The 24702-nt window shown below is 50.1% G+C and overlaps 1 protein-coding gene across 1 annotated transcript; it reads left to right on the plus strand.

Moving 5' to 3' along the window:
- The first annotated feature begins 625 nt into the window (after window positions 1-625).
- Window positions 626-19896, plus strand: LOC135574141 (uncharacterized). Its single transcript, XM_065025026.1, has 2 exons — window positions 626-641; window positions 18959-19896. Exons 1-2 carry the CDS (start codon window positions 626-628, stop codon window positions 19894-19896), a joined length of 954 nt encoding a protein of 317 aa, XP_064881098.1.
- Window positions 19897-24702: the final 4806 nt, after the last annotated feature.

Raw genomic sequence — 24702 nt, forward strand, 5'->3', positions numbered from 1 at the left:
TTCTTTGAGAAAAGTGTGCACTTCTCCCGGTGTGTTGAAGAGATGGCTTCGGCCTTTGTACTGAACTTTCATCCGCGCAGGGTGGATGAGGTATCCGGTGATGTTCTTCTCCTTCAGTGCTTTGGCGGCAGGTCTGAACTGCTTGCGGCGTCTGGCGAGATCCGCGCTCATATCTGGGAAAAGGCTGACCCTCTTTCCATCGATGATGATGTCCCCTTTGGCTCTTGCGAGTTGCAGTATCTTCTCTCTGTCTTGGAAACGGAGGAACCTGATCAGGACGGCTCGTGGGGGCTCATCTGGACGGGTTTTCGGCGCTGATGTTCTGTGGGCGCGTTCGATTTCCAGCGGCTTGGTGAAGTTGATTATGCCTAGGACCTCCGGGATCCATTGAGTGAAGAAACGGACCGGGTCACGGCCCTCGTTGTCCTCTTTCAATCCCACCACACGGATATTACTACGTCTACTCTGGTTCTCCAGAGGCTCGCAAGAGGCTGCTGATAGCAACAGTCTGGAACTGTCGTCTGAGTTATGAGGGTTAATGCTAATCTTGCTAGCTGTAGCGTTATCGTTATCTTGGGAATCAACTACGTTTTGGTCGTCCTTCTTGCCTCTCGGTCGGGGGTCCATGGCTCTTTGGGAAGGTAAGTACTTGACAATTTATCAGCCGATGTTAGAATATTGTTTCAACGTTGTTATTTAGGTAAAAATAGAATCACTTTGAAGAGCTCGGTTTGTCAACGTCTGCTCAGCTCCGCGGCATCACGTGCTCGCCGATTTATTCACTTTTATTCTACAATGTAGAATATAGTAAAAATGAAGAAAGACCCAGGAATAAGTAGGTGTGTCCCAACTTTTGACTGGTACTGTATATATTTAAACAATCTTGGACATGGGACAAGAATAGAGGAACAATGACATTTACAACAACAATAAGCATTCCTAGTTGGTGTTCACAATCTCTGTCCAGAAGGTCCAGAAAGGGACCCACAATCTTGACAAATCTGCCGGAGGAGTTAATATACTGGAGGAGTTAGTCCTGAAGGAGTTAGGAGGTAGTGCTGGAGGAGTTAAACTGCTGGAGGAGTTAGGAGTTAGTGCTGGAGGAGTTAATCTGCTGGATGAGTTAGGAGTTAGTGCTGGAGGAGTTAATCTGCTGGATGAGTTAGTCCTGGAGGAGTTAGGAGTTGGTGCTGGAGGAGTTAATCTACTGGAGGAGTTAGTGATGGATGAGTTAGGAGTTAGTGCTGGAGGATTTAATCTGCTGTAGGAGTTAGTCCTGGAGGAGTTAGGAGTTAGTGCTGGAGAAGTTAATCTGCTGGAGGAGTTAGGCGTTAGTGCTGGAGGAGTTAATCTACTGGAGGAGTTAATCTACTGGAGTGGTTCATCTGCTGGAGGAGTTAGTCCTGGAGGAGTTAGGAGTTGGTGCTGGAGGAGTTAATCTACTGGAGGAGTTAGTGATGGATGAGTTAGGAGTTAGTGCTGGAGGATTTAATCTGCTGTAGGAGTTAGTCCTGGAGGAGTTAGGAGTTAGTGCTGGAGAAGTTAATCTGCTGGAGGAGTTAGGCGTTAGTGCTGGAGGAGTTAATCTACTGGAGGAGTTAATCTACTGGAGTGGTTCATCTGCTGGAGGAGTTAGTCCTGGAGGAGTTAGGAGTTAGGGCTGGAGGAGTTAGGAGTTAGTGCTGGAGGAGTTCATCTACTGGAGGAGTTAATCTACTGGAGGAGTTCATCTGCTGGATGAGGAGTTAGGGGCGGCAGGGTAGCCTAGTGGCTAGAGAGTTGGACTAGTAACCGGAAGGTTGCAAGTTCAAACCCCCGAGCTGACAAGGTACAAATCTGTCGTTCTGCCCCTGAACAGGCAGTTAACCCACTGTTCCCAGGCCGTCATTGAAAATAAGAATGTTCTTAACTGACTTACCTAGTTAAATAAAGGTCAAATTAAAACAAAAAGGGCTGGAGGAGTTAGGAGTTAGGAGTTAGGGCTGGAGGATTTAATCTGCTGGAGGAGTTAGTCCTGGTGGAGATAGGGCTGGTGGAGATAGGAGTTAGGAGTTAGGAGTTAGGGCTGGAGGATTTAATCTGCTGGAGGAGTTAGTCCTGGTGGAGATAGGGCTGGTGGAGATAGGAGTTAGGAGTTAGGGCTGGAGGATTTAATCTGCTGGAGGAGTTAGTCCTGGTGGAGATAGGGCTGGTGGAGATAGGGCTGGACAATTCCAGATAATTTTTTTCAGACACCTTTCAAAACATCAGAGCCTGTTGTTCCTCGTAGGACGATCTTAGAACAGACTCTGAACAGCCAAAAAGAGCAAGTTCTGGGTCAGGTTCAAATGGCCCTCTCATATATCTTTGAATTTCAATAAAAGATGTTCCTCTGAAAAATGATTCATTAGGGGGAGAGCCAAAACACTTCTGAGTTAATGAACCCTCTGAGGGTTTACATCTGTCACACAGTGGGGAGACCTTGGGGGTAAAGTGTATTTCATGTAGTTTTGGAGTGATGAAGTCTATGCATGTCTTTGTGTTCTATCAATTAATATATGTCATTGATGGAACAGGAGTGATTCTAGAGAGGGCTTCTCCCTATAGATCATCGGATATGTCTATATCTAACTATTTACCCCAGGTGCCCTTGAGAAGACCAGTAGAGGTCTCTTTGTAGTTGGAGAAAAAGGAGACAAACTGTGAGATGAGGTGTTTTGAGTTGGGAGAGTGCTGTAGAGATCATTAAACTATTGTTATACAGGGAGGGTATCAACATTTAGAATTTTCCCTTTGATATAGTGTCTGACTTCTAAATAATGGGAAAATGTGAATGGGAGAATTTGAATGTATTATTTAATTGGATGAATGGTGCTAATTGCTTAACTATGTATAAATCTTCAGTTGCGGCCAGTCCTTTCTCCCTCCATTCAACAAACACCCAGACCGAGATGGAACAAAATCATGTTTAAAGCATATCTGGGATTAAATCACATCTGGGATAAAAGCATATCGGGGATTAAAGCATATCGGGGATTAAATCACATCGGGGATTAAATCACATCGGGGATTAAAGCATATTGGGGATTAAAGCATATCGGGGATTAAAGCACATCTGGGATTAAAGAACATCTGGGATTAAAGCACATCTGGGATTAAAGCACATCTGGGATTAAAGCATATTGGTGATTAAAGCATATTGGGGATTAAAGCACATCGGGATTAAATCACTTCGGGGATTAAAGCATTTCTGGGATTTAAGTATATCTGGGATTAAATCACATCTGGGATTAAAGCATATCGGGGATTAAAGCATATTGGGGATTAAAGCATATCGGGGATTAAATCACATCGGGGATTAAATCACATCGGGGATTAAAGTATATCGGGGATTAAAGCATAGCGGGGATTAAAGCATATCTGGGATTAAAGCATATCTGGGATTAAAGCATATCGGGGATTAAAGCATATCGGGGATCGGGTATCAGGCACTTTATAAACATGCTTAATCTGGTTTAAAACACATATATTTTTAAATTATCCAAAGAAACTTGTTGCTCAGTTTCTTTAGGCACTGCTTTGGAGAAAAGCATGGTTGGAAGAGAGGAATTTGTTACAGACCTGACTTCCATATTTAGCCACAGGGGGGCAACCGTGTCCAATTTATCAAGGAAAGCCAGTTGCCAGTATGCTAATGCCCTGGCATTTGCCGTCCCCAGTAATAATGCCTAAAGATGGGTAGGCCTAAACCACCACTTTCCTTGGGCATTTGCTAGTGGGATTTACAAATACGATGGGTTTGAAGATTCTAGCATAGAAAAAGGAACCTGGGAAGATAAACCATTTTTATTATAATAATGCACCCCATCATAGAAAGAAAGAGGGAATACTCTCCAGTTCTCTATGTTTTGTTTTAACTCACTGTAGTTAAACTTGAAGATGAGCTTTGGATTTCTAGGTATTTTTAGTCCCAGGTAAGCACATCTTTAAATGTCATCCTCTCTAGCTCACTCTAAATGGTATCCTCTCTAGCTCACTCTAAATGTCATCCTCTCTAGCTCACTCTAAATGGTATCCTCTCTAGCTCACTCTAAATGGTATCCTCTCTAGCTCACTCTAAATGGTATCCTCTCTAGCTCACTCTAAATGTCATCCTCTCTAGCTCACTCTAAATGTCATCCTCTCTAGCTCACTCTAAATGGTATCCTCTCTAGCTCACTCTAAATGGTATCCTCTCTAGCTCACTCTAAATGGTATCCTCTCTAGCTCACTCTAAATGTCATCCTCTCTAGCTCACTCTAAATGTCATCCTCTCTAGCTCACTCTAAATTGTATCCTCTCTAGCTCACTCTAAATGGTATCCTCTCTAGCTCACTCTAAATGGTATCCTCTCTAGCTCACTCTAAATGTCATCCTCTCTAGCTCACTCTAAATGTCATCCTCTCTAGCTCACTCTAAATGGTATCCTCTCTAGCTCACTCTAAATGGTATCCTCTCTAGCTCACTCTAAATGGTATCCTCTCTAGATGTAATAGTATCTGAGATACACGTCATCACTTTTTCCCCAACTGATTGAATAGCCAGATAGTTTGCCAAATGAATTGATTAAGTCTAGTAGGCTAGGGACAGAGGCTACTGAGCCCGAGAGTTATAGAAGCACATCGTCTGCATATATGTTTCCTACTTTATGGCCTTGGATATGAGGATGATCCCTTATTTATATCTCCAGGGGATGAAGAACGACAGCAAAGAACAGAGGACTGGATAGCTCTGCCGGACAGATCTGTGTAGTTCAAGGGGACTGGATGTGTCGCTGATGGTCAGGATAGAGGATGTTGGACAGGCGTAGAGCATTTTGACCCAGGCGATAAATGAGTCGCCAAATCCAAACCAAGTGAGTGCTTCGAACATGTATGACCATTCTATTTGGTCAAACGCTTTTTTGACCATCTAGCGATGTAATAGCCACCTTGGATCTGTTCCCATGATTTGCATATAGAATGTTAAGCAGCCTGCCAGGGATAAACCCTGTCTGATCCGGATGAATAATGGCTGTTACATGTTTGTTCATCCTATTAGCAAGCACTTTGGGTATTCTTTTAGTATCGAAATTAAGCAATACTATTGGTCTATAATTTGCCGTATCTGTTACTTCTCTGCCTTTTTTATAACATAAAGCAAATATTGGCTTCACACAATGATTTCGGCAAAATATAATTTTCTGTTGAATCAGTGATCATCCCGAGTAAGAGCGGAGCGAGAGCTTCACTGAATGTTTTATAAAATCTGGATCCACAAGCTGTCTTTCTCCAATAGTTTGGGAATACCTTTACTGCTTCGGTCTGCACTTCGGTCTGCAGGTAGTATAACTTTTCATTACATTTCATTACATTTCATTATAGTACAACGGTTTGATTTGTCTAATCTTAGCAATTTCTTCTTAGCTAGCTACATAGCCGTCTATGTATCAAAGATAATTGCGTAATTATCGTATTTCGTCATCCTAACGTAGTCTACACTGCTATCTGCCCAGCAGCTAGCCAGCTAGCTAAAGCCCACCGTCTACATAGCTAGCTACATAGCCGTCTCTGTATCAAAGATAATTGTGTAGATAATTGTGTAGTCTAGAGCGATTTTCTAGGTTACCTAGCCAGCTATTGTCGTTCTTTTAACGCAACGTAACGTAATCAACACTGCTAGCTAGCCAGCTAGCCCCTGAATCAACAACGCAGCCACTGTCAGCTAGCCTACAAAGTCAACAACGCAGCCACTGCCAGCTAGCCTACTTCAGCAGTACTGTATCATTTTTAATCATTTTAGTCAATAAGAATAGCAGCACTGTAGAAACTATTACCCTCAACTGAACGACTTGATTAGTGTAGTATTAGCTAGCTACATAGTTGTCTTTGCTGTCTTCGTATCCAAGATAATTGTGTAGTTTAGAGTGTGTAGTTTTTAGAGTGATTATCTTAATTTACCGAGGTTAGCTAGCCAGCTATTTGTCGTCCTTAACGTAGGAGACACTGCTAGCTAGCCAACAGCTAGCCAACGTCTACCGATTAGAACTCAACAACCCGGTCGCATTCCGCCTCGCTCCACAGGTAGTATCACATTTTCATTTCATTTCATTACAGTACAACGGTTTGATTTGTTTGATCGTAGCTAGCTACATAGCTAGCTACATAGCAGTCTCTGTATCAAAGATAATTGTGTAGTCTAGAGCGATTTTCTAGGTTACCTAGCCAGCTATTGTCGTTCTTTTAAGCAAGCGTAACGTAATCAACACTGCTAGCTAGCCAGCTAGCCCCGAATCAACAACGCAGCCACTGCCAGCTAGCCTACAAAGTCAACAACGCAGCCACTGCCAGCTAGCCTACTTCAGCAGTACTGTATCATTTTTAATAATTTTAGTCAATAAGATTCTTGCTACGTAAGCTCAACTTTCTGAACATTCGAGACGTGTAGTCCACTTGTCATTCCAATCTCCTTTGCATTAGCGTAGCCTCTTCTGTAGCCTGTCAACTATGTGTCTGTCTATCCCTGTTCTCTCCTCTCTGCACAGACCATACAAACGCTCCACACCGCGTGGCCGCGGCCACCCTAATCTGGTGGTCCCAGCGCGCACGACCCACGTGGAGTTCCAGGTCTCCGGTAGCCTCTGGAACTGCCGATCTGCGGCCAACAAGGCAGAGTTCATCTCAGCCTATGCCTCCCTCCAGTCCCTCGACTTCTTGGCACTGACGGAAACATGGATCACCACAGATAACACTGCTACTCCTACTGCTCTCTCTTCGTCCGCCCACGTGTTCTCGCACACCCCGAGAGCTTCTGGGCAGCGGGGTGGTGGCACCGGGATCCTCATCTCTCCCAAGTGGTCATTCTCTCTTTCTAGCCTTACCCATCTGTCTATCGCCTCCTTTGAATTCCATGCTGTCACAGTTACCAGCCCTTTCAAGCTTAACATCCTTATCATTTATCGCCCTCCAGGTTCCCTCGGAGAGTTCATCAATGAGCTTGATGCCTTGATAAGCTCCTTTCCTGAGGACGGCTCACCTCTCACAGTTCTGGGCGACTTTAACCTCCCCACGTCTACCTTTGACTCATTCCTCTCTGCCTCCTTCTTTCCACTCCTCTCCTCTTTTGACCTCTCCTCTCACCTTCCCCCCTACTCACAAGGCAGGCAATACGCTCGACCTCATCTTTACTAGATGCTGTTCTTCCACTAACCTCATTGCAACTCCCCTCCAAGTCTCCGACCACTACCTTGTATCCTTTTCCCTCTCGCTCTCATCCAACACTTCCCACACTGTCCCTACTCGGATGGTATCGCGCCGTCCCAACCTTCGCTCTCTCTCCCCGCTACTCTCTCCTCTTCCATCCTATCATCTCTTCCCTCTGCTCAAACCTTCTCCAACCTATCTCCTGATTCTGCCTCCTCAACCCTCCTCTCCTCCCTTTCTGCATCCTTTGACTCTCTATGTCCCCTATCCTCCAGGCCGGCTCGGTCCTCCCCTCCCGCTCCGTGGCTCGACGACTCATTGCGAGCTCACAGAATAGGGCTCCGGGCAGCCGAGCGGAAATGGAGAAAAACTCGCCTCCCTGCGGACCTGGCATCCTTTCACTCCCTCCTCTCTACATTTTCCTCTTCTGTCGCTGCTGCTAAAGCCACTTTCTACCACTCTAAATTCCAAGCATCTGCCTCTAAACCTAGGAAGCTCTTTGCCACCTTCTCCTCCCTCCTGAATCCTCCTCCCCCTCCCCCCCCTCCTCCCTCTCTGCAGATGACTTCGTCAACCATTTTGAAAAGAAGGTCGACGACATCCGATCCTCGTTTGCTAAGTCAAACGACACCGCTGGTTCTGCTCACACTGCCATACCCTGTGCTCTGACCTCTTTCTCCCCTCTCTCTCCAGATGAAATCTCGCGTCTTGTGACGGCCGGCCGCCCAAAAACCTACACTCGATCCCTCCGATGTCAACAACTGCAGACCAGTATCCCTTCTTTCTTTTCTCTCCAAAACCCTTGAACGTGCCGTCCTTGGCCAGCTCTCCCGCTATCTCTCTCAGAATGACCTTCTTGATCCAAATCAGTCAGGTTTCAAGACTAGTCATTCAACTGAGACTGCTCTTCTCTGTATCACGGAGGCACTCCGCACTGCTAAAGCTAACTCTCTCTCCTCTGCTCTCATCCTTCTAGACCTATCGGCTGCCTTCGATACTGTGAACCATCAGATCCTCCTCTCCACCCTCTCCGAGTTGGGCATCTCCGGCGCGGCCCACGCTTGGATTGCGTCCTACCTGACAGGTCGCTCCTACCAGGTGGCGTGGCGAGAATCCGTCTCCTCACCACGTGCTCTCACCACTGGTGTCCCCCAGGGCTCTGTTCTAGGCCCTCTCCTATTCTCGCTATACACCAAGTCACTTGGCTCTGTCATAACCTCACATGGTCTCTCCTATCATTGCTATGCAGACGACACACAATTAATCTTCTCCTTTCCCCCTTCTGATGACCAGGTGGCGAATCGCATCTCTGCATGTCTGGCAGACATATCAGTGTGGATGACGGATCACCACCTCAAGCTGAACCTCGGCAAGACGGAGCTGCTCTTCCTCCCGGGAAGGACTGCCCGTTCCATGATCTCGCCATCACGGTTGACAACTCCACTGTGTCCTCCTCCCAGAGCGCTAAGAACCTTGGCGTGATCCTGGACAACACCCTGTCGTTCTCAACTAACATCAAGGCGGTGGCCCGTTCCTGTAGGTTCATGCTCTACAACATCCGCAGAGTACGACCCTGCCTCACACAGGAAGCGGCGCAGGTCCTAATCCAGGCACTTGTCATCTCCCGTCTGGATTACTGCAACTCGCTGTTGGCTGGGCTCCCTGCCTGTGCCATTAAACCCCTACAACTCATCCAGAACGCCGCAGCCCGTCTGGTGTTCAACCTTCCCAAGTTCTCTCACGTCACCCCGCTCCTCCGCTCTCTCCACTGGCTTCCAGTTGAAGCTCGCATCCGCTACAAGACCATGGTGCTTGCCTACGGAGCTGTGAGGGGAACGGCACCTCAGTACCTCCAGGCTCTGATCAGGCCCTACACCCAAACAAGGGCACTGCGTTCATCCACCTCTGGCCTGCTCGCCTCCCTACCACTGAGGAAGTACAGTTCCCGCTCAGCCCAGTCAAAACTGTTCGCTGCTCTGGCCCCCCAATGGTGGAACAAACTCCCTCACGACGCCAGGACAGCGGAGTCAATCACCACCTTCCGGAGACACCTGAAACCCCACCTCTTTAAGGAATACCTAGGATAGGATAAAGTAATCCTTCTCACCCCCCTTAAAAGATTTAGATGCACTATTGTAAAGTGGCTGCTCCACTGGATGTCATAAGGTGAATGCACCAATTTGTAAGTCGCTCTGGATAAGAGCGTCTGCTAAATGACTTAAATGTAAATGTAAATGTAAAAACCACAGCTGAAACCATGAGGATCTGCAGCCTTTCCAGGTGGCAAAGCTTTTACTGCCTCAATTATTTCCTCTGTTGTGAAATTTGAAATTCTTTTTTTGGCGCCATCATGAAGTTTTGGCAGGCTGATGGAATCAAAGAAGGCTGATACATCGAAACCCGCAGAAGCATCGGATCAGAACCAGAAGCATCGGATCAGAACCACCAGAAGAATCGGATCAGAACCACCAGAAGCATCGGGTCAGAACCACCAGAAGCATCAAATCAGAACCACCAGAAGCATCAAATCAGAACCACCAGAAACATCGGATCAGAACCACCAGAAGCATCAAATCAGAACCACCAGAAGCATCGGATCAGAACCACCAGAAGCATCGGATCAGAACCACCAGAAGCATTGGATCAGAACCAGAAGCATCGGATCAGAACCAGAACTATTGGATCAGAACCAGAACTATTGGATCAGAACCAGAAGCATCGGATCAGAACCAGAACTATCGGATCAGAACCAGAAGCATCGGATCAGAACCAGAAGCATCGGATCAGAACCAGAAGCATCAGATCAGAACCAGAACTATCGAATCAGAACCAGAAGCATCGGATCAGAACCAGAAGCATCAGATCAGAACCAGAACTATCGGATCAGAACCACCAGAAGCATTGGATCAGAACCACCAGAGGCATCAGATCAGAACCAGAACCATTGGATATGGAAAACTATAACTATGAGTACAATTCTTTGAAGCAGTTGTTCAGGTAGCCTAGTGGTTAGAGTGTTGGACTTGTAACCGAAAGGTAAAAATCTGTTGTTCTACCCCTGAACAAGGCAGTTAACCCACTGTTCCTAGGCTGTCATTGAAAATAAGAGTTTGTTCTTAATTGACTTGTCTAGTTAAATAAAAATAAAAAAGTCTCAGTAGGATCTGTTAGCAAGGTGCCTGCCTTAGACAGGATATTATGGATTGCTCTATTTGCATGCTCCCTTTACTTGTCTAGCCAAAAACCTTCCCAGGTTGTCCCCTAGTTCAAATAGTTTTTGTCTCAGCTTTAATAGGAGGTTACTGACCTGAGAACCAAGAATAGAATTGTATTCATATTTCAATTTCAAAATATTGTTGTAGTCAACCTGAGAGTGTGAAGTTCTGTATGTCTCCTCCGAAGCTGGGAGCTTTTTTTCCTATCTTATCCAGTTGCATGCAATTCCATTTTCTTTTAATGGCAGACTGAAATAATATGACCTCTCATATTTTAAAGTTTCCCATAGTGTAGAATCAGATACCACTCCTGTGTCATTAGTCTCGAGGAACTCATTCCAACTTGGCTGTCATGCAGTCATTCAATGCTTGGTCTGTGACCAAGGAGGGGATGAATCACCAACTGTAGTTCTATTTTGGCAAAGAAAAATATAGGGACAGCATAATTGGACTGTGATCAGTTATTAAGGTGCTATGGTATTTCAAATTGAGCACATTGGGTATCAATTTGGAATCTATTAGGAAGTAGACAGTTCTAGAATAAGACATGTGAACAGGAGAGTAGAATGAGTACTCTTTGTCTGTGGGATGTTGCAGTCTCCAGATGTCCACTAGATTCCTGGATTTGATTAGATTATTCAGAACCTGGACAAGAGCTACTAGTTCCCCTTTGGGAACTCCCTCCACCCCCCCTGAGCTGTAATGTGGCGCAGGGAACGCAATAAATAATCCTAAAAATATTTAACCTCCACAGAATCGCAAGAAAAATGGCTCAAATGAAAGATAAAGAAGTTATTTATCTACCCAGCAAGTCAGATTTCTAAAATGTTTTACGGCGAAAACATAGCACATATTTATGTCCAACCACCACTGCAGACATACCTCATTAGCATAGCCAAGTAGGAAAAAATATGCAATCGACAAACGCAGGATTAAAAGAAAAATCATTTCACTAACCTTTTGAAATCTTCATCAGATGACAGTAATATAACATGTTACACAGTACATTCATTTTTTTTTCAATAATCTGCAATATATATCCATAAATCTCTGTTTACAATTATGCATCGTTCAAAAAATGCTACTGCAATGTCAGGAGAAATAAAATAGCTCCGGCAGATAACGTCAGCTAACAAGGAATACACATCATAAACTTTGACTAAATATGCATGTTTTACATATGTATGGCAAGATAAACTTCTTCTAAATGCAATCGCTGTGTTACAATTATTTTTAACGTTCCATTTTGCGTTCACTAGGCTATAATAGGGAGGCAGCGCTCCCATTTAGCATACTGACTCCTCTATCTTGGAGTCGACAGAAACCCAAAATGAAGACATAAATATTCCCTTACCGTGGCTGTTCTTCCATCAGAAGACCTGGAAGGGTTAATACTCACCAAGTTAGCGTTCAGTTTTCAAGTCTGTGTCTTTCGGTTCTCAAACTAGCCACTTTTCTGTCGAAATGTATGCAAATTTCAAGTGGATGCGCACCAAAACGTCGAAAGTATACATTATATGTCGAGTAAACTTGTCAAACTATGTTTATAATTAAGCCTTAACATGTTATAAAGGTCTACAGCAATCGTGAGGGCGAACAGACACACACACGTTGTTCAATCCATCCTGAGGGAAAGAGAGAGAAATATCCCAGCGCGCATTGGGGAAACTTTTTTTTTGCGTCACCGAGACGTTTGGGCACGCTGAACGTCTCGTGAGCCCGCGATTCTCACAGTTACACGCCTCATCGAAAGCAGGCTTCACGCTGAAGACGTAGAAACTGTTTCCATGGTTATAACTGCTTGGGAAGTGTGTATACGATGACGTCGAAGTGGTGGCAACTTTTTTCATTACAAGAGAGACTTTGGGAGAATGCATGCCCTGACACTTCTGCTTTACATAGAGACAAAATTTAAACGGTTTTAGAAGCTTTAGAGTGTTTCCTATTCGATAATAATTTTTATATGCATATATTAGCAACTTTTGATAAAAATGTATCATGTTTTATATGGGTACCGAATTCCTCCAGAAGGGGCAGTATTCAGGGGTAGCCCCAACAGGTGCTATGGTATTTCAAATTGAGCACATTGGGTATCAATTTGGAATCTATTAGGAAGTAGACAGTTCTAGAATAAGACATGTGAACAGGAGAGTAGAATGAGTACTCTTTGTCTGTGGGATGTTGCAGTCTCCAGATGTCCACTAGATTCCTGGATTTGATTAGATTATTCAGAACCTGGACAGAGGTGATATTTGGTGCATTATGTGTGGACAGTCTGTCAAGATACGGATCATGGTAACAATTAAAACCATTGTATCGATTATTAGATTAGTGCTACTCTGATCTGGGAGTCAATCAAAAACATGATGGAAATGTGGGTCATCAATGTTTGGTTCATAGACGTTCAATAGGGTGATCGGGAAAGAGTTAATGTTCCCTGATACTATGATGTACCTACTGCGTGGGTCCCTGATACTATGATGTACCGCCCCCAACTGCTTCCCCGGAGAAACCCAGCCTCACCCCCCTGCTTCCCCGGAGAAACCTGCCCTCTCCACTACTTCCCCAGAGAAACCCACCCTGCCCCACTACTTCCCCAGAGAAACCCGCCCTCTCCACTACTTCCCCAGAGAAACCCACCCTGCCCCACTACTTCCCCAGAGAAACCCAGCCTCACCCCACTGCTTCCCCAGAGAAACCCAGCCTCACCCCTCTACTTCCCCAGAGAAACCTGCCCTCTCCACTACTTCCCCAGAGAAACCCACCCTGCCCCACTACTTCCCCAGAGAAACCCACCCTCTCCACTACTTCCCCAGAGAAACCCACCCTGCCCCACTACTTCCCCAGAGAAACCCAGCCTCACCCCACTACTTCCCCAGAGAAACCCAGCCTCACCCCACTACTTCCCCAGAGAAACCCACTCTGCCCCACTACTTCCCCAGAGAAACCCAGCCTCACCCACGACTTCCCCAGAGAAACCCAGCCTCACCCCACTGCTTCCCCAGAGAAACCTGCCCTCTCCACTACTTCCCCAGAGAAACCCAGCCTCACCCACGACTTCCCCAGAGAAACCCAGCCTCACCCCACTGCTTCCCCAGAGAAACCTGCCCTCTCCACTACTTCCCCAGAGAAACCCAGCCTCACCCCACTACTTCCCCAGAGAAACCCACCCTGCCCCACTACCTCCCCAGAGAAACCTGCCCTCTCCACTACTTCCCCAGAGAAACCCAGCCTCACCCCACTGCTTCCCCAGAGAAACCCAGCCTCACCCCACTGCTTCCCCAGAGAAACCTGCCCTCTCCACTACTTCCCCAGAGAAACCCAGCCTCACCCCACTGCTTCCCCAGAGAAACCCACCCTGCCCAACTACTTCCCCAGAGAAACCCAGCCTCACCCCACTACTTCTCCAGAGAAACCCAGCCTTACCCCACGGCTTCCCCAGAGAAACCCAGCCTCACCCCACTACTTCCCCAGAGAAACCCAGCCTCACCCCACTGCTTCCCCAGAGAAACCCAGCCTCACCCACTACTTCCCCAGAGAAACCCAGCCTCACCCCAACTGCTTCCCCAGAGAAACCCAGCCTCACCCCAACTGCTTCCCCAGAGAAACCTGCCCTCTCCACTACTTCCCCAGAGAAACCCACCCTGCCCCACTACTTCCCCAGAGAAACCCGCCCTCTCCACTACTTCCCCAGAGAAACCCACCCTGCCCCACTACTTCCCCAGAGAAACCAAGCCTCACCCCACTGCTTCCCCAGAGAAATCCAGCCTCACCCCACTACTTCCCCAGAGAAACCTGCCCTCTCCACTACTTCCCCAGAGAAACCCACCCTGCCCCACTACTTCCCCAGAGAAACCCACCCTCTCCACTACTTCCCCAGAGAAACCCACCCTGCCCCACTACTTCCCCAGAGAAACCCAGCCTCACCCCACTACTTCCCCAGAGAAACCCAGCCTCACCCCACTACTTCCCCAGAGAAACCCACCCTGCCCCACTACTTCCCCAGTGAAACCCAGCCTCACCCACTACTTCCCCAGAGAAACCCAGCCTCACCCCACTACTTCCCCAGAGAAACCCACCCTGCCCCACTACTTCCCCAGAGAAACCCAGCCTCACCCACTACTTCCCCAGGGAAACCCAGCCTCACCCCACTGCTTCCCCAGAGAAACCTGCCCTCTCCACTACTTCCCCAGAGAAACCCAGCCTCACCCCACTACTTCCCCAGAGAAACCCACCCTGCCCCACTACTTCCCCAGAGAAACCCAGCCTCACCCACTACTTCCCCAGAGAAACCCAGCCTCACCCCACTGCTTCCCCAGAGAAACCTGCCCTCTCCACTGCTTCCCCAGAGAAACCCAGCCTCACCCCACTGCTTCCCCAGAGAAACCCAGCCTCACCCCACTACTTCCCCAGAGAAACCCACCCTGCCCCACTACTTCCCCAGAGAAACCCACCCTGCCCCACTGCTTCCCAGAGAAACCCAGCCTCACCCCACTACTTCCCCAGAGAAACCCACCCTGCCCCACTGCTTCCCCAGAGAAACCCAGCCTCACCCCACTACTTCCCCAGAGAAACCCAGCCTCACCCCACTGCTTCCCCAGAGAAACCCAGCCTCACCCCACTACTTCCCCAGAGAAACCTGCCCTCTCCACTGCTTCCCCAGAGAAACCCAGCCTCACCCCACTGCTTCCCCAGAGAAACCCAGCCTCACCCCACTACTTCCCCAGAGAAACCCAGCCTCACCCACTACTTCCCCAGATAAACCCAGCCTCACCCCACTGCTTCCCCAGAGAAACCCAGCCTCACCCACTACTTCCCCAGAGAAACCCAGCCTCACCCTAACTGCTTCCCCAGAGAAACCCAGCCTCACCCCACTACTTCCCCAGAGAAACCTGCCCTCTCCACTGCTTCCCCAGAGAAACCCAGCCTCACCCCACTACTTCCCCAGAGAAACCTGCAATCTCCACTACTTCCCCAGAGAAACCCAGCCTCACCCCACTACTTCCCCAGAGAAACCTGCCCTCTCCACTACTTCCCCAGAGAAACCCACCCTGCCCCACTACTTCCCCAGAGAAACCCGCCCTCTCCACTACTTCCCCAGAGAAACCCACCCTGCCCCACTACTTCCCCAGAGAAACCCAGCCTCACCCCACTGCTTCCCCAGAGAAACCCAGCCTCACCCCACTACTTCCCCAGAGAAACCTGCCCTCTCCACTACTTCCCCAGAGAAACCCACCCTGCCCCACTACTTCCCCAGAGAAACCCACCCTCTCCACTACTTCCCAGAGAAACCCACCCTGCCCCACTACTTCCCCAGAGAAACCCAGCCTCACCCCACTACTTCCCCAGAGAAACCCAGCCTCACCCCACTACTTCCCCAGAGAAACCCACCCTGCCCCACTACTTCCCCAGAGAAACCCAGCCTCACCCACGACTTCCCCAGAGAAACCCAGCCTCACCCCACTGCTTCCCCAGAGAAACCTGCCCTCTCCACTACTTCCCCAGAGAAACCCAGCCTCACCCACGACTTCCCCAGAGAAACCCAGCCTCACCCCACTGCTTCCCAAAGAAACTTGCCCTCTCCACTACTTCCCCAGAGAAACCCAGCCTCACCCCACTACTTCCCCAGAGAAACCCACCCTGCCCCACTACCTCCCCAGAGAAACCCAGCCTCACCCACTACTTCCCCAGAGAAACCCAGCCTCACCCCACTGCTTCCCCAGAGAAACCTGCCCTCTCCACTGCTTCCCCAGAGAAACCCAGCCTCACCCCACTACTTCCCCAGAGAAACCCAGCCTCACCCCACTACTTCCCCAGAGAAACCCAGCCTCACCCCACTGCTTCCCCAGAGAAACCCAGCCTCACCCCACTACTTCCCCAGAGAAACCCAGCCTCACCCCACTACTTCCCCAGAGAAACCTGCCCTCTCCACTACGTCCCCAGAGAAACCCACCCTGCCCCACTACTTCCCCAGAGAAACCCACCCTCTCCACTACTTCCCCAGAGAAACCCACCCTGCCTCACTACTTCCCCAGAGAAACCCAGCCTCACCCCACTACTTCCCCAGAGAAACCCAGCCTCACCCCACTACTTCCCCAGAGAAACCCACCCTGCCCCACTACTTCCCCAGAGAAACCCAGCCTCACCCACTACTTCCCCAGAGAAACCCAGCCTCACCCCACTGCTTCCCCAGAGAAACCTGCCCTCTCCACTACTTCCCCAGAGAAACCCAGCCTCACCCCACTACTTCCCCAGAGAAACCCACCCTGCCCCACTACTTCCCCAGAGAAACCCAGCCTCACCCACTACTTCCCCAGAGAAACCCAGCCTCACCCCACTGCTTCCCCAGAGAAACCCAGCCTCACCCCACTGCTTCCCCAGAGAAACCTGCCATCTCCACTGCTTCCCAGAAACCCAGCCTCACCCCACTACTTCCCCAGAGAAACCCAGCCTCACCCCACTACTTCCCCAGAGAAACCCAGCCTCACCCCACTACTTCCCCAGAGAAACCCAGCCTTCCCCTAGAGAAACCCCACTGCCCCACTGCTTCCCCAGAGAAACCCAGCCTCACCCCACTACTTCCCCAGAGAAACCCACCCTGCCCCACCTTCCCCAGAGAAACCCACCCCTCCACTACTTCCCCAGAGAAACCCACCCTGCCTCACTACTTCCCCAGAGAAACCCAGCCTCACCCCACTACTTCCCCAGAGAAACCCAGCCTCACCCCACTACTTCCCCAGAGAAACCCACCCTGCCCCACTACTTCCCCAGAGAAACCCAGCCTCACCCACTACTTCCCCAGAGAAACCCAACCCCACCTTCCCCAGAGAAACCTGCCCTCTCCACTACTTCCCCAGAGAAACCCAGCCTCACCCCACTACTTCCCCAGAGAAACCCACCCTGCCCCACTACTTCCCCAGAGAAACCCAGCCTCACCCACTACTTCCCCAGAGAAACCCAGCCTCACCCCACTGCTTCCCCAGAGAAACCAGCCTCACCCCACTGCTTCCCCAGAGAAACCTGCCCTCTCCACTGCCCCAGAGAAACCCAGCCTCACCCCACTACTTCCCCAGAGAAACCCAGCCTCACCCCACTACTTCCCCAGAGAAACCCAGCCTCACCCCACTGCTTCCCCAGAGAAACCCAGCCTCACCCCACTACTTCCCCAGAGAAACCCACCCTGCCCACTACTTCCCCTAGAGAAACCCACCCTGCCCCACTGCTTCCCAGAGAAACCCAGCCTCACCCCACTACTTCCCCAGAGAAACCCACCCTGCCCCACTGCTTCCCCAGAGAAACCCAGCCTCACCCACTACTTCCCCAGAGAAACCCAGCCTCACCCCACTGCTTCCCCAGAGAAACCCAGCCTCACCCCACTGCTTCCCCAGAGAAACCTGCCCTCTCCACTACTTCCCCAGAGAAACCCACCCTGCCCCACTACTTCCCCAGAGAAACCCGCCCTCTCCACTACTTCCCCAGAGAAACCCACCCTGCCCCACTACTTCCCCAGAGAAACCCAGCCTCACCCCACTGCTTCCCCAGAGAAACCCAGCCTCACCCCACTACTTCCCCAGAGAAACCCAGAAACCCACCCTGCCCCACTACTTCCCCAGAGAAACCCACCCTCTCCCCTTCCCCAGAGAAACCCACCCTGCCCCACTACTTCCCCAGAGAAACCCAGCCTCACCCCACTACTTCCCAGAGAAACCCAGCCTCACCCCACTACTTCCTTCCCCAGAGAAACCCAGCCTCACCCACTACTTCCCAGAGAAACCCAGCCTCACCCCACTACTTCCCCAGAGAAACCCACCCTGCCCCACTACTTCCCCAGAGAAACCCAGCCTCACCCACTACTTCCCAGAGAAACACAGCCTCACCCCACTGCTTCCCCAGAGAAACCTGCCCTCTCCACTGCTTCCCCAGAGAAACCCAGCCTCACCCCACTGCTTCCCCAGAGAAACCCAGCCTCACCCCACTACTTCCCCAGAGAAACCCACCCTGCCCCACTACTTCCCCAGAGAAACCCACCCTGCCCCACTGCTTCCCCAGAGAAACCCAGCCTCACCCCACTACTTCCCCAGAGAAACCCACCCTGCCCCACTACTTCCCCAGAGAAACCCAGCCTCACCCCACTACTCACCCCCCAGAGAAACCCAGCCTCACCCCACTGCTTCCCCAGAGAAACCCAGCCTCACCCCACTACTTCCCCAGAGAAACCAGCCCTCTCCACTACTTCCCCAGAGAAACCCAGCCTCACCCACTACTTCCCCAGAGAAACCCAGCCTCACCCCACTACTTCCCCAGAGAAACCCAGCCTCACCCACTACTTCCCCAGAGAAACCCAGCCTCACCCCACTGCTTCCCCAGAGAAACCCAGCCTCACCCCACTACTTCCCCAGCTTCCCCAGAAACCAGCCTTCCCCAGAGAAACCCACTCCACTTCCCAGAGAAACCCAGCCTCACCCCACTACTTCCCCAGAGAAACCTGCCCTCTCCACTACTTCCCCAGAGAAACCCAGCCTGCCCCACCCACTACTTCCCCAGAGAAACCCAGCCTGCCCCACTGCTTCCCCAGAGAAACCCAGCCACCCACTACTTCCCCAGAGAAACCTCAGCCTCACCCCACTGCTTCCCCAGAGAAACCCAGCCCTCACCCCACTACTTCCCCAGAGAAACCCACCCTCTTCCCCACTACTTCCCCAGAGAAACCCAGCCCACCCCACTACTTCCCCAGAGAAACCCAGCCTCACCCCACTACTTCCCCAGAGAAAACCCACCCCCTACTTCCCCAGAGAAACCCACTACTTCCCCAGAGAAACCCAGCCTCACCCCACTGCTTCCCAGAGAAACCTGCCCTCTCCACTGCTTCCCCAGAGAAACCCAGCCTCACCCCACTGCTTCCCCAGAGAAACCCAGAGAAACCCTCACCCCACTACTTCCCCAGAGAAAGCCCCCCCTGCTTCCCCAGAGAAACCTACTTCCCCAGAGAAACCTGCCCTCTGCCCCCTGCTTCCCCAGAGAAACCCAGCCTCACCCCACTACTTCCCCAGAGAAACCCAGCCTCACCCACTACTTCCCCAGAGAAACCCAGCCTCACCCACTACTTCCCCAGAGAAACCCAGCCTCACCCCACTGCTTCCCCAGAGAAACCTGCCCTCTCCACTGCTTCCCCAGAGAAACCCAGCCTCCCCTTCCCCAGAGAAACCCACTACTTCCCCAGAGAAACCCAGCCTCACCCCACTGCTTCCCCAGAGAAACCCAGCCTCACCCCACTACTTCCCCAGAGAAACCTGCCCTCTCCACTGCTTCCCCAGAGAAACCCAGCCTCACCCCACTGCTTCCCCAGAGAAACCCAGCCTCACCCCACTCCCCAGAGAAACCCAGCCTTCCCAGAGCCTCAAACCCAGCCTCACCCTACACTGCTTCCCCAGAGAAACCCAGCCTCACCCACTACTTCCCAGAGAAACCCAGCCTCACCCTAACTCCCCAGAGAAACCCTTCCCCAGAGAAACCCAGCCTCACCCCCTCCCCAGAGAAACCCACCCTGCCCCACTGCTTCCCCAGAGAAACCCAGCCTCACCCCACTACTTCCCCAGAGAAACCAGCCTCACCCCACTGCTTCCCCAGAGAAACCCAGCCTCACCCCACTACTTCCCCAGAGAAACCTGCCCTCTCCACTACTTCCCCAGAGAAACCCAGCCTCACCCCACTGCTTCCCCAGAGAAACCCAGCCTCACCCCACTACTTCCCCAGAGAAACCCAGCCTCACCCACTACCCCAGCCTACCCCTTGCTTCCCCAGAGAAACCCAGCCTCTCCACTACTTCCCCCAGAGAAACCCAGCCTCACCCCTCACCCACTACTTCCCCAGAGAAACCCAGCCTGCCCCACTACTTCCCCAGAGAAACCCAGCCTCACCCCACTCCACTTCCCCAGAGAAACCCAGCCTCACCCCACTACTTCCCCAGAGAAAACCTTCCCCAGAGAAACCCACCCTGCCCCACTGCTTCCCCAGAGAAAACTTCCCAGAGAAACCCACCCCCCACTACTTCCCCAGAGAAACCCAGCCTCACCCCACTGCTTCCCCAGAGAAACCCAGCCTCACCCCCTCTTCCCCCCCACTACTTCCCCAGAGAAACCTGCTTCCCCAGAGAAACCCACCCTTCCCCAGAGAAACCCAGCCTCACCCCACTACTTCCCCAGAGAAACCCCCTCTCCACTGCTTCCCCAGAGAAACCCAGCCTCACCCCACTGCTTCCCCAGAGAAACCCAGCCTCACCCCACTACTTCCCCAGAGAAACCCAGCCTCACCCACTACTTCCCCAGAGAAACCCAGCCTCACCCCACTGCTTCCCCAGAGAAACCTGCCCTCTCCACTACTTCCCCAGAGAAACCCAGCCTCACCCCACTGCTTCCCCAGAGAAACCCAGCCTCACCCCACTACTTCCCCAGAGAAACCCAGCCTCACCCACTACTTCCCCAGAGAAACCCAGCCTCACCCCACTGCTTCCCCAGAGAAACCTGCCCTCTCCACTACTTCCCCAGAGAAACCTGCCCTCTCCACTGCTTCCCCAGAGAAACCTGCCCTCTCCACTACATCCCCAGAGAAACCCAGCCTCACCCCACTACTTCCCCAGAGAAACCCAGCCTCACCCACTACTTCCCCAGAGAAACCCAGCCTCACCCCACTGCTTCCCCAGAGAAACCTGCCCTCTCCACTACTTCCCCAGAGAAACCTGCCCTCTCCCTCTTCCACTGCTTCCCCAGAGAAACCTGCCCTCTCCACTACTTCCCCAGAGAAACCTCCCCAGAGAAACCCCCTCTGCCCCACTACTTCCCCAGAGAAACCCAGCCTCACCCCACTGCTTCCCCAGAGAAACCCAGCCTCACCCCACTGCTTCCCCAGAGAAACCCAGCCTCACCCCACTACTTCCCCAGAGAAACCCAGCCTCACCCCACTACTTCCCCAGAGAAACCCAGCCTCACCCACTACTTCCCCAGAGAAACCCAGCCTCACCCCACTGCTTCCCCAGAGAAACCCAGCCTCACCCCACTACTTCCCCAGAGAAACCCAGCCTCATCCCACTGCTTCCCCAGAGAAACCCAGCCTCACCCCACTACTTCCCCAGAGAAACCCAGCCTCACCCACTACTTCCCCAGAGAAACCCAGCCTCACCCCACTGCTTCCCCAGAGAAACCTGCCCTCTCCACTACTCCCCAGAGAAACCCAGCCTCACCCCACTGCTTCCCCAGAGAAACCCAGCCTCACCCCACTGCTTCCCCAGAGAAACCCAGCCTCACCCCACTACTTCCCCAGAGAAACCCGCCGTGCCCCACTACTTCCCCAGAGAAACCCAGCCTCACCCCACTGCTTCCCCAGAGAAACCCAGCCTCACCCCACTACTTCCCCAGAGAAACCCGCCGTGCCCCACTACTTCCCCAGAGAAACCCGCCCTGCCCCACTACTTCCCCAAATGAAGCACTGTTCTACCCATCTCATGTAAATTGAGACTTCTGGGCATGATGCCTAGAACAGACCCAATACTACACTAGCAAGCTAACAACAGTCAGACTTAACAGCCCTATCCATGGTTGATGGAAAACAAATGAATACGTTACTATTTATGAATAAACTTGAAATCCACTGTTTGCTCAGTCAGTGCCTTCGGAAAGTATTCAGACCCCTTGACTTTTTCCACATTCTAAAATTGATTTAATTATATTTTTCCCTCATCAATCTACACACAATCCCCCAAAATGACACGGCGAAAACACATTTTTAGAAATGTTAGAAAATTGATGAAAAATGTAAAACTGAAATACCTTATTTACATACGTTTTCAGACCCTTTGCTATGGGACTTGACATTGAGCTCAGGTGCATCCTGTTTCCATTGATCATCCTTGAGATGTTTCTACAACTTGATTGGAGTGGTAAATTCAATTGATTGGACATGATTTGGAAAGGCACGCACCTGTCTATATAAGGTCCCAGACTTGACAGTGTATGTCAGAGAAAAAAACAAGCTAGGAGGTGGAAGGAATTGTCCATAGAGCTCTGAGACAGGATTGTGCCAAGGCACAGATCTAGGGAAGGGTACCAAAACATGTCTACAGCATTAAAGGTCCCCAAGAACACAGTGGTCTCCATCATTCCTAAATGGAAAAAGTTTGAACCATCAAGACTCTCCCTAGAGCTGGCCGCCCAGCCAAACTGAGCAATTGGTGGAGAAGGGCCTTAGTCAGGGAGGTGACCAAGAACCTGATGATCACTTTGACAGAGCTCTACAGTTCCTCTGTGGAGATGGGAGAACCTTCCAGAAGGATAAACCATCTCTGCAGCACTCCACCAATCAGGCCTTTAGATGGAAGCCACTCCTCAGTAAAAGGCACATGACAGCCCGCTTGGAGTTTGTCAAAAGGCACCTAAAGACTCTCAGACCATGAGAAACAAGATTCTCTGGTCTGATCAAACCAAGATTGAAAGCTTTGGCCTGAATGCCAAGCGTCACATCTGGAGGAAACCTGGCACCATCTCTACGGTGAAGCATGGTGTTGGTAGCATCATGCTGCGGGAATGACTAGTCAGGATTGAGGCGATAATGAAGGAGCAAAGTACTGAGAGATCCTTTATGAAAACCTGCTCCAGAGGACTCAGTACTTTAGACTGGTTGAAAGTTCACCTTCCAACAGGACAATGACCTTAAGCACACGTCCAAGACAACACTGGAGTGGCTTCAGGACAAGTCTCTGAATGACCCTGAGTGGCCCAGCCAGAGCCAAGAGTGTGCAAATCTGTCACAAAGGCTTCTTTGAAGAATCTCAAATATAAAATATATTTTGATTTGTTAATTAAACACTTTTTTTTGGTTAGTACATGATTCCATGTGTTATTTCATAGTATTGATGTCTTCAATGTCTTTTCTACAATGTAGAAAATAGTAGGCCCGGGCCACTAGAGGGAACTGTCAGCAAGCAAATGGTCAGTCCTGTGAGGAACTCACCAAGTCCAGTAGTTCTATTATAAGATCTCTGTATCCTGACCACAGATAAAGTTGTCTATCACCTCCATGTCAGCCAAGGACTTCTTTAGAAACCAAATGCTTTGTTCTCTTTATTAAACCTCCCTGGCCATTTCTAATAGTTCAGTATTATGACAGTACAGCTTTCTCCATTCCAGTGGATTCTAGTTGGGATACATTTACTGTTCCATATTCCCATCATAACCATTGGGTCGAGATGGAGAAACACAAACTGATCTCAGACCACCACTACACTAACACAGACCACCACTACATTAACATAGACCCTCACTACATTAACACACATCCACTACACTAACACAGACCACCACTATACTAACACAGACCACCACTACACAAACACAGACCACCACTACATTAAAATAGACCCTCACTACATTAACACACATCCACTACACTAACACAGACCACCACTACACAAACACAGACCACCACTACATTGACACACATCCACCACAGTAACAGAGACCACCACTACACTAACACAGACCACCACTACATTAACACAGACCACCACTACATTAACACAGACCACCACTACACAAACACAGACCACCACTACATTAACACAGACCACCACTACATTAACACAGACCACCACTACACAAACACAGACCACCACTACATTAACACAGACCCTCACTACATTAACACACATCCACTACACAAACACAGACCACCACTACACAAACACAGACCACCACTACATTAACATAGACCCTCACTACATTGACACACATCCACTACAGTAACACAGACCACCACTACACTAACACAGACCACCACTACATTGACACACATCCACCACAGTAACAGAGACCACCACTACACTAACACAGACCACCACTACATTGACACACATCCACTACAGTAACACAGACCACCACTACACTAACACAGACCACCACTACATTAACACAGACCCTCACTACATTGACACACATCCACTACAGTAACACAGACCTTAATGTTTTTCCCAAATGTTTACACACTGAAACTGACCCACACCTATACCTCATTTAGCAGAACCAGACACCAAATCTGCAATACTACTGGCAAATGTTTTGCTTTACAATCAGATTGCAATTCAATAACAGACATTTGGCAAAACACAACAGCTGAAAAGACGAGCACCAAGTGGTGGTAGAAGGCCTCTATTTACAGACGAACAGGAGGCTGTCATTGTGCAGATGGTAGTTGAAAATCGTGCCGTAAAACAATGGGAATTCCAACAACAGATTATTGAA

This window comes from Oncorhynchus nerka, linkage group LG12 (assembly GCF_034236695.1).
Source record: "Oncorhynchus nerka isolate Pitt River linkage group LG12, Oner_Uvic_2.0, whole genome shotgun sequence".
In the NCBI taxonomy this organism is placed as follows: domain Eukaryota; kingdom Metazoa; phylum Chordata; class Actinopteri; order Salmoniformes; family Salmonidae; genus Oncorhynchus; species Oncorhynchus nerka.